Source organism: Fulmarus glacialis, unplaced genomic scaffold (genome assembly GCF_000690835.1).
Source record: "Fulmarus glacialis isolate BGI_N327 unplaced genomic scaffold, ASM69083v1 scaffold17207, whole genome shotgun sequence".
Classification (NCBI taxonomy): domain Eukaryota; kingdom Metazoa; phylum Chordata; class Aves; order Procellariiformes; family Procellariidae; genus Fulmarus; species Fulmarus glacialis.
This window is the reverse complement of record NW_009221443.1, coordinates 45677-56794: the sequence shown is the minus strand read 5'-3', so window position 1 is coordinate 56794 and position 11118 is coordinate 45677. Positions and strand designations below refer to the sequence as shown.

General features: G+C 38.0%; 1 protein-coding gene across 1 annotated transcript in view; it reads left to right on the top strand.

Moving 5' to 3' along the window:
• Window positions 1-1403: 1403 nt before the first annotated feature.
• The window catches only part of LOC104079185 (band 4.1-like protein 5), a gene marked incomplete at its 5' end in the record, with an annotated part of 28888 nt that continues 19173 nt past the window's right edge, over window positions 1404-11118 (top strand). Inside the window, 6 exons of the mRNA XM_009581126.1 lie at window positions 1404-1473; window positions 2177-2346; window positions 3496-3602; window positions 4288-4315; window positions 6705-6747; window positions 7868-7980. Coding sequence (XP_009579421.1) covers window positions 1404-1473; window positions 2177-2346; window positions 3496-3602; window positions 4288-4315; window positions 6705-6747; window positions 7868-7980 — 531 coding nt within the window. The remainder of the gene's footprint in view (window positions 1474-2176; window positions 2347-3495; window positions 3603-4287; window positions 4316-6704; window positions 6748-7867; window positions 7981-11118) is intronic.

Below are 11118 nucleotides of genomic sequence, written 5' to 3'. Positions count from 1 at the left end.
GCTTACAATCAGACTGTAATTTGGAATATACATTCTTCAAAAACCCTCAGTGCCTAAGAAAGCTTGTGTTTCCCTTTTGCTAGTTGGTGGAGACATGGCTGTTATTCTGTTGATCACATCCATTGGGATCTAACAATGGCCATCTTGCCATTTTATTCCTAAACAGTTACTAGGAAGAAAAATAACTCTTATCCTCACCAAAACCAGGACAATTTTGCACTAGATTGCTTTGGAAATAGAGTATGCATCCAGTCAGTGAAATGAAGCTTCTTCAGGCGTTCTAGCCAAGAGTTACACCTTACTGTTGAAAAAGAGGCAAAAGCAGTATTACTAGTGCAGTTTTTACATATAATGTCATCTGCGCAGGCTTTTTGTTAAGAAAATGTCTCTTTGTGCCCAGTAAAGGACTAATTAAAACAAACAAACAAACAAAACACAAGCACCTTACCCCTCTCTCCCTCAAAACCAGATTTATATATAGTCAGGGGATATAGAGCTTCCTTTAGTTTTTATGAACATGTGCTTCTTTATCTGTCAAATAGCTGAATAACACCCCACGGGTTCTTAGAAGCATTCTGATGAAATTTTGCAGGGCTTTATATTGCATAAAACACAAGGTGGAGAACCTTCTAGCTAGCATATATGGGTCTGGGTACACAGGCATTTGTGGATTTTTAAGTGCTTTATTCTGTAATTCCTATCCAGTCTTTCAAAACGGTATACAAAGAATAAGAAGGCAGATGATGAGGTGAAACTTCATCATATGAATAGTTAGTTTGGGTTAGCCCAGTCCAATTTTATAAACTTCTCAGTTAAACACTCACTTTGTAACAGAAATGTTATCTGTGTGTCTTGTCCCTCCACCATCAATTCTGGGTATTTTTTTGGTGGGCAGGGAGGAGGGAAGGTGATTGCATTTTTGTGTCACATCATGTTCATGACGTTCTCTTTGGCTGGGATTTTCTAAAACAGAGTCATCATAGGAATTGTTCTGTGATATATTGTACAGTGACTTAAATTTCTTTAATAAAGCAGAATTATTTTGGCCTGCCTTTGTGTCTTTCTGAGTTCAGTTTTGTGGGCTTGTGGAAGACTAGGCAAGCAGGGTTATTTGGGTGGAGTTTGATTTCAGTTCAAGTAATTTATTATTTTAAGTTCTGATAGAATTCTCTCTTTAGAAGTTGCTGACTTCTTATCTTTAAGGTTTCTAATTAAGTGTTAAATTTTGAAGTGATACATTGGTATCCACAGGATAATCAAGCCCTACTGCATGAACTTAACACACCTACAAAACCAGAAGAAAAAATATTTGGTAGAGAGGCTTGGACCAGCACATCGAACATACCTCTCAGTGAGTTACTAAGAGACTTAGATGTAACCTGCTTTTTCTGTTCATCTTGCAGGCCAAAGATAACAAGGCTTGACTTCAAGAAGAACAAACTCACTCTAGTAGTTGTCGAAGATGATGAACAGGTAGATAACTATCTGTTTAGTTAGCTCTCAGTCCTGATTATACAGTACTAGTTTACATACTCCTGATCTCTTTCTTTATTTTTAAGTTTTGAGAATTAACGTGGATACCTTGCAAGATTTTTGATTGTGACTTGGGGGGAGGAAGGGAATGAAGGGACTTAGGTGTAAAATAAATAGGCTCAATTACTTTTTTCCTCACCCTGTTTTTAAAAGGGGAATACCTTGTGAAACTAGTGTAGACCAGATAATTTGGAAACAGTGGGCATTGTGCAAGAAACTTTAAAAAAAGGCCATGTACCCCATTTAGTGGAGTGAATTCCTTAAGCAAATGCCAGAATTGTTCCCATGGGAAGAAATTGCTCAGATAATATAAATGTGAGCATTGGTAATTTGAGGAGATCAGATTTGGAAGCGAGATCATGTTAGCCTCATTGAGAAATACCTTCCTATTATAATGATGTCTAATTCGTAGTTCAGAGGTTTGACTTGTTAAATATATGGGCTGTAGCCCTTTCCAACTTCAGACAATGGAGTAGTTGTTCATTAAAGCTTCTGAAAAGGCTGATTTTTCTGCCTAAAATATTTTTTTTAAACATACATTTCAGTATTCATAAAAAACAAATTTTACTTGACTTGCATTGAATTGTAGCTTTGACTTACTCAAGTCCCTTGTAAATCGTCAGCATGCTTTGTGTGCTTTAAGGGAAAGGAGCAGGAGCACACTTTTGTCTTTAGACTGGATCATCCCAAAGCCTGCAAACACTTGTGGAAATGTGCAGTGGAACATCATGCCTTCTTCCGGCTCCGAGGTCCTGTCCAAAAAAGCTCAAGTCGATCAGGCTTCATTAGGTTAGGATCCCGGTTCCGATACAGGTCAGTGTCATCTGTCATTCAGCACATATCTTCCGTCATTTCTTGCTTTTCTTGGATTATGCATGGAAATAGGAGAGAACTTGGTATTCATTCACGTAGGACATACAGAGCAGTGAAACTTGCAAGCTGAGTGAGTTGCATTGTTAGTTTTATTAAATCATATGGATTTTCCCCCTGCGTTTTCTGATTTATCTTTAGGTGATTCTGGTCTGTGCAGTAGGAAACCAAAGGTTTCTCAAGGTTTATGTTCCTTACATAGCATATATAGTACATTGTGTTTTATAGATCACTTCATCTTGAAAGTCCACCTTTTATAACCATATAGGATGGATGATTGACTTGCACAGTTGGGGACACTGCAAGTCTTTTGACTCCTGAGTTCCTGACTGTTTGAGTGATGGTAGTGCTTCAGAAGCCTAAGATAATGCCCATTCCATGTTAGGCACTACTGGTGCATGTAACAGACTTCCCAATGGCTTGTGGTCCCAGACTAGTCTGCAGAACGCTGTCAGTTGCCCTGCCAGAGTTGGTGAGAACATATGGAAGGGGGTGGGGCGTGACCCCAGGCAGTATGCATATACTTTGCTTCCATTTCCAGCAACTGTAGCAATACCATCTAGTCTGCTTCAGAAAGGATCAGTGGTACCGAGGAGTCAGCAGAACTTGAGGCTGCTACTGCGTTGGGGGCAGAGTCTGGCCAAACTTGGGGAAGAAAGACTTGCCTGTGAACAAGAGCGTCTAGATGCTGGTTTTTAGTCCTATTATCATCTTTCTCTATGACCTGTGGCAACATACCTTAAGCTTTATTCTCTCCTAGAATTTTCAACCTCCCAAACTGCATGCACTGTGACCACAAAAATATGCAAAGGGCAAGTGTGCTTTTTCAGCAACTTAATGTTTAAGGAGTTATTGCTTCAGCCTTTTGTCTTGGGAAAATGGGGTGAAGATTAGGATGTTTGTAAAACTTCCCTTTTTTGCGAAAGGCCTTGTGAGGTGTTACGTTTGGGATTTTTTAATAGAACTGGGATCAGATTATTAAGCTATGAATTTAAAATAGAAATGTGATGTTTTGATGAGCAGTGTCTGTATTCTGTCATTAAAAATAAGTGATTTATTTTATTGTTTTGTACTTTTATATGGCATTGTTAGTGGGAAAACAGAGTATCAAACCACCAAGACCAACAAAGCCAGGAGATCAGCATCCTTTGAAAGAAGGCCCAGCAAGAGATATTCAAGACGAACACTGCAAATGAAAGGTAAAAGACTTTCCGTTCTGAGAAGTATAATCCACTGTGAGAATCAAGTAATCATATCCTTTAGAGGTTCTGTGTAGGAATTCTTCTGTATCTGTTTGCCCTTCTCTTGAATTTTCAAAATTAGGTTTTCTTTGACTTATTTGGGAGACCACATGTATTTATCAGAAAAAGCTTGTGTCCAAAAGATGTCATTCTAGCTTGCCTAGCAGGTAAACCACCTGTGACTATTGCACAATAGGTCTCTGTATGAATATGAAAAACTTGGGTCTAGGAAACAGCGATATATTAATGATAATATTTGAAATTTATGAATCAAGTTTGAAACTTTTGTCATTGGAGGTTTTTTCATTGTTCTTAGGAGTTGCACTCTGTTGTCACAACCTGACAGCATGTGATACCTTGTCTCTTATTCCCACTCTTGCGTAGGTCAAGCGTGACCTCCATGCATGCTTTCAGATACCTGCTTAAATCTGGCTTTTTGGTTTCCTTTTCAGATTTTTTTATTTTGTTTTTCCAATTTAGAATTTTATTTTACACACATTTGACATGGGATACATGCAACTTTTGCTTTTTTAGTTGCCTACTTTTAGGCAGTGCTAGACTATTTTTATTAATAATATACTTAATATTTAACTGATAACCTAATTGCAAATTAAATTTTAATTAACATTTTATATTTTTGCAGCACATGCTGCTAAACTTGAAGAAACAAGGTAAGATGCATTCCAATATTTAAATTTCTCTTTGATGTTTGTCACTTGTACTTGAGCATGTGTCTGCTGAAGGAGGTTATAAGATTAGTTAAATGTAGAAAGCGTTAATCTCTTAACTGTGGTTTTGCTGTGGGTTTTGGGTTTGTTTGCTTTACATCTACTGTTCAAAGCAAAGTTCCTGTGTTACAGAAGATTTTGCCAGACTTGCTTACTAGCACGCAAAGAGGTTTGTTTATGACTTAGTTATGATTCTTGTTGGATGTGAGTTGTAGTTCTGTGTGCTGCCATGTAAAGAGATCAGGTAGAAGGATGTCAGGATGTCTGCTTTCTGAAATCTGCCTACTCTGGCTATGTGACTGAAATGCATAATCAAGTGAAGGTCAGAGACAGGGAAAATACAGTAAAATAAATATTTGAAATATGTTGATGGTTTTACACTCTGTACTATACTTGCATTTATTTTTATATACTTAAGTATTTGTTTTTATGTATTCATACTAAATTATTCATGATCAACATTGAGAGGGAGGCCTTTTGGTTCTTTATTTCTATACCTAGATTCTTTCTGCATGTGTAAGTTCGTACTTGCTGTTGCAATGTAAAATACTCATACGAATTGAATAATACAGTTTTCATACCCTTTCTTAAGGGAAGAGAAGAAACCAGGCTAAAAAAAATTACCTGGTAGCAAAGGAACTAAGTTACTCAGTTCTGCTTTCTGTCCTTTGCCCTAGTAACTTGTGAACATTGCAATGACCAATTGCAACCAAATTATTTTTAAAAAGTAGATACTCGTGGATGTTAAGCATCATGATAGTCAGGAGCTGGGTAAGAAATGTCAAAATAACATTTCAAAACAATAGGCTTAATACAGCCATATGTTTGTAGCAGCAGGGTTGATTCTTGCGTGAGAGGGGGGAGAAGCCTAGGAAGTGTGGGGACAAGTTACTGTAGTGGAGGTCTCTCTGTCTTTGCGACCTTTTGTATTGTCTTTTCTTTTTATAAAATGGGAAAGTACTGTTCAAAACTGCGTGTCATTAAAATGCTTGAAGATCCTCTGCGTGCAAAACGTGACTGTCTGATTAATTAGTACTCTCGTCATACTGTGTTGTCATGCCCTTCTCCAAGTTTCACGCTGCTTAGGTCATTCTGGGAGTGGGAAGAGAAACTTCATACGCAGTTTCTCCTTCTGATAAGACGGCGGTCATCTGATCTGCACCTAGGTGTGGCACTGTTACGTTAGTCTCCGGAGCGATCTATGCCATTTCTGAAACTCTACACTCGAGTGTCGCTAATTGAAATGCATCATGAAAGATGTATGTTGTTCCATTCTTTCGTGTTAACTCAGCACAGGGCAATGTGCTACCCAGAAGGCATTCTTTAATATTTCTGTTAAATGTGCAGTGTTCTGTGGTAACCTCCACATTCTCTCAATAGAGAAAGTGCAAAGTTGGGAAACAGGCAAGGAACAGCTTGTTTGGTCTTGACATGGTATTTAAATAAAATAATTCTAAAGAATCGCTGAAGTAGATGCAGAAATCTATTTGAATTATCAGCTTGCCAGGTTGGATAGTTATTGTCCAGACCGTAAATCAAAAGATTAATGGGTCGTAGGAGAGTGGAACCATTTTTTAAAAGATTAGAAGTCTAGGAAAAAAGTTTGCTTTGCGTGAGATTTATAATGCATAATTATTGTGCAGTTAGTTAACAGCAATGTTAATGCTTTTAAATCTCTCGAAAATGTGAAATGTCTCTTGCAGATTCAGAAATCATCAGCATAGGGATCTTCTTTAATTTATGAAATATATTAAATATTTAATAATATAAAATTACTATTAATGTTGTGCTGAGCTGCTGTGCGCATAATTTCAAATGGCTGCTTTTACGACTCTAAAGCAGTAATTCAGTCCATTAGAGGTTGTATGTAGAAGAAACTCATGAATTTTTCTGATAAACTTTGTGATGTGAAACTTCAAATCAGAAGAGTCCTACTTATGGAACAAACATAGTATCTACAGCATGTAGGTGAGGTTTCGACAATGTCACATTTTGCTGAGTGTTTAACTAAAAGTATATCGGTTTTGCTTTAAAAGTGCCCCACCTTACAGCTGAATCAGGAAGACTTTCTAAACTGAACTGGTTTAGGAAAGGAAGAGGAAAAACCGGATGAATTACAGATAAACTACGGCTTGAACAAATGAAAAATAATGTGATAACCTTAGTTGGCTAGAATGAGGCAGCTGACCTAAACCATAAGTTTTTAAGTTTTCTATTAGGAACAGTTAAGTACTTTGGAAAGATCTTTGTTTCTGAAAATCCATGCAGTTCTGCCAGCCTGCAAGAGTAGTTTGTTGATCTGATTCTGATTTAAATTCTTTTTGTCTTTCAGTACTGCAAACAATGCTGTTATCAATCAAACTAACGGATCACAAGTAAGGACACTCTCTTTCATTCTTTTTAGAGGCAGTTTTCATGTATTTCAACAGATTTGAGGATTTTGTTATTCATTCTTAAAATCCAGTGATTGACCAATTGAAAGTTGCAAACAGTTAACTGCTAAATTGCATGCCAAGAAATGACTACTAATTTACAAGCAAGATAATTGGTTAATTGAGCTGTAGTAAGGAAGATACCCCATGCCCCAGTACTATAGAAACTATGCTATTTATAGATACAGATTTTCATAGGTACACAAACTACCTTCGTGTAAGAGTTGTTATTATTCAAAGCACATTAATTCTATATGCTAAGTAACATTAAAAAAACCCAAAAAGGGCGTAATTCATCAGCACCTATGTTGATTCCTGGTTACAGTATTTTTTTCTCTGAAAGAGGGGAATGCACCTGCAAGTTAAAGAATACATTGTTAGGAAAAAGTCAGTGTTTTCTGAGTTAGAGAAGGAAATCGGACAGACCTGTCCCCTCAGTAGTTGTACACAGAATACCTTGTTTCACTGAAAAGGGATGCTAGTCTAAAGTAACTCTCCTTCTGAGTATCAAAAAAACGGACTTCGAGTTTGGAAAGATCCTGTCTCACTTTCTGGAGCATTTCAGATGCAGAGTGCAACAGAAAGGATCAGATATTGGTGGAAATGGGATTATGGTTTGTTTTAACATTAAAATACTCAATCTCTGCTGATAGATTGCTGCTCTGCCCAGCCTTTTGCCTTCTATGCAAAAGTTGGTTTTTTTCAGGAGCAGTTATGTTTCAAATGACAGTCCAAAGGCCTGCAACCTAAAGGTGCCAATTGTTATTGCAAAGTTACCTACAGAAGGAAAGCATTACTGCATGAATTTAAAAAGGACACAGCAGGCCATAGCTTTTTACTGAAATCTTTGAGCAGCCTTGGATTCATTATGATCCCAGTACTGTGTGCAGTACTGGAAAAGGCTGGGCATAGGCATCCAGTGCTGTGGAAGTAATGGAAGACAATAGCCTTGTTTTAGCTTTGTGCTTAAGGAGAAGTGGTGGTATGTTTTGTTATGTTTAATGTGTCACCGCTTCATTAATGCGTGTATAGTAACTTACTTGTTTATATTCTGTCTCCAAAGAGCTGGAATGCAAAACCAAACCTACCTGTCCTAACAGTGGTTCCTTCTGCCCCAGTCTTAGTGGAAATAGAAAACCTCCCAAGGAGCCCAGGAACCAGCCAGCAAGACAAGTGGTATGTTCTGCTTTGCTGGGAAATTAATTTTGCGTGCTTATGCATGATTCAAGTGACTGTTTCTTTATCTGCACTTAAATAAGCCATCTTCCTTGTATCTTTAACGTAAGTTGACAGTCAAGTTAGTGATGATGTTGCTGATTTGTTGCTGTGAATATAGTGTGGGGAGGTGAGGACAACAGGCTTAGCACTGCCAACCAGAAGAAAATTTCTTCAGGGGCTGAAGAAATTATTAAATCAGGAACAGCATTTTCAACTCTTGGAGAGAGCTGGGTCCTTCTGATGTGCCATAATACTCCTTGTAACCCTTTGCTTGGTGTCATGGGGCCCAAGGACTTACCTTGATCCTTAATAAAATATAGAACCTTGTAAACCAGTATCCTTGTGAATCTCTTTTGAAATTTTTGAAATGAGCAAGCTGATTTTTTTCATTCTCTTGGGGAGAACGGAAGCTTGAGGAAAATGACACAAGCTGAAGATAAGAGCTTTGATGTCATGTAATCAGAGTATTTGTTTTATGGATTGGATCAATCTCAAAACAAGGATGATTTGTTTGAACATAAATGTACCATATCATTTATCTTTTCTGAAAGTAATTCTATACTGCAAAGCTATTTCAAAACCAAAACTGACATATATCAACCCAGTACTTGTGCACATGTCGTCTTAGTTTTTTCAGCTTCTTGTGCATTCAGAGGCAGTATGGCTTATCCTGGAAGGGTAATTCTGGTTTCTGTGAGACTCTCCAGGAGCAGCAGTGACGGAATGTAGCGACACAAAAGCTCTTATCCTAAGCAGTTTCAGCCCTCAGGAGAAAAGATCCTTCTCCCATTGACTGGCATGGAACCTACTTTGCTTCAGTATCTCTTAAAAGTAGATGATATCTGTTTCTAACAGTGCAATGACAAATGTATTTTAATTTTGTAAATCTTATTGATTAAAGACTTTTAATACTATGGATTTTAGATTATAAGGGGGATGATAATTCTGCTTTATCTGTTACATTTTATTGAAGTTTCAATCAGAACATATGATCAATGCTGTTTTTCTTTCTTTTGCCCTTGATTTATCTAGTATCTGAAATCTGTGCTTGTCTATGGTGAGATCCTGTTGATCGCTCGATTCCATCCATGGTGGTGGGTGAAAGGTGGTGGTTTCTTTATTCTTCAGCGTTCTCAATACGGTTTTATTTTTGTTCTTTTGGTCTAATCGCAGGAGGTGTGCTAGAAACTGGTATTTCCTCTGGTGGAAATGTTTGACTCTTGCTCCAAACAGCTCTTCTTGGGTACCTGATTCATGCTAGTGTTCTTGCTAGTATTTGCAAGACTTCCGTTGCTTATTGAAATCCTGCTGCTTTTGTTCAGAAGCAGAGAGGACTCTGTAGCCAATCTGTTTCAGTTTTGGTCTTGGTATGCCTGTTTTAGGATTAAGAACTTGAGCCTGTCTATCTTAACGTTGTCAAGGAATCTAAGCTTACATGCCAGCTGCCGCGGTATGTAGCCTTTCTATACAAGAGAGGGAGTGAATATAAAACATACCTGCATGTAACCGAAAATAGTATGCCGTAAAGAACACATGCTTCTTGGCAATTGATGAGTTTTAATTGAGAGAGTAATGCTTGTACTGCATATGTGTTACATTTCTTAGACACATATCATTATTATTGAAGGCAGTTGTCTTCTGGCAAAGGGGTTTTATTGTGTTCACTGGAAACAGTACTGCCTGTAATTAAGGGCAAATCCAGCTGTAGGAAGAAGAAAACAGTTTGGAGCTGAGTCAGCAATTGAGCTACATTCTGGTTTCCTAGATGGGAAGTGGGGTTAGGTTAATATAATTGCCAGAACATACGTATTTATTGCGGGGGCTGCGACTTGGCTATTGTGCCTTCAAGTCTTGGTGTCTCAATGCTGCTAATAAAATCTCTTTTCAACTGCTGCTGTCTTTAATTGGCCTGTTTCTGCATGAATTATCTTTGCTTCCTGTCAGAAAAATAGTCTTCTTTTAGAGAGAGTTTGCCAAGGGTTGTTGAGAACACCAAAATCTTTCGGACTGGGGATTTTGTAGATGGTTAGGTTGAAGGGGTTTAGAAGTAAGGTCCCGACCTTTTGAGTTTCCGTACTCTGCTTGGCAGATGTCTGTATTGGCTACCTCACAGCTTATATCCCTTCCTAATGTCAATGTTTCCTTTAATTTAAAATGTTAATGCTGCAGCTGCCAACAGCAATTGTGCCAGATAGGAAGGATTTTAGTAGTTGGGTGTTTTTTTTCCTTTGCTCCATTCCCGTAAAATGGTCAGTACAGGAAAACTGTACTGATCTGAAAATGGTCTGGAATATTAGCTGCAAGGCTGGGAAGCCTAAGACACAATCAGTGTCTTTCTAACTTTGGTCTTTTCTCAGGAAGCTGTTTCTGTGCTAAGATAGGACAGGAGACAAAGGATTAATAATTTTTTCCTTACTGTGGAATAAGTAGGGGTGGGTTGTTTTTTTTTTTTTTTGCTTGCTAGTGGATGTAGCTTTCACTTAACCGCTTAAATTAGAGAAATGGGAAAATAATGTAACAAACTGTTGAGGATTGGAGCCTTCAGTATTCACAGGTCACTTCCTCAGCATGTTTCACAAACAAAAAAACTCTGAATTTACCCATGGGTGACCTTTATATAAATCCTCTCTCTTTTCTAAAGGAGGACTATCCCTGAATGTTAATCATTTACCACTGTTGTGAATCCTGCGTGCTTTTCTGCTTCCCTGCCTTAACACATGTGATCTTCCAACCTATGCGCTGGCTGCTTGGCTGTTCTGGCAGGGCTGGGAGTGTTAAACCGGGCTTTCTGGAACATGAGAAGGTGGAATTTGAGCTGGGGGCTGTCCAGGACTCCTCTAGATGAACAGCAACAACGTTTCCACTTTGTTTAGATTTGGGTCATTAAATAGAAAATTCTACATTAAACTGAAGGAATACGTTTGTTTTAGGAATTTCCTTGCTTGAATAGTTTATGAAAGTGTTTTTTTCCAAGCATGTTTTTGATACCTGACTGCACCTTGCATCAGCCTCTCCCAAAACATACCAGTGAAGGATCCTAGCATAACACAGGCAATAGTTAATAGACCTTTGTCCATTTTTTTAAAGTCTTTTAAA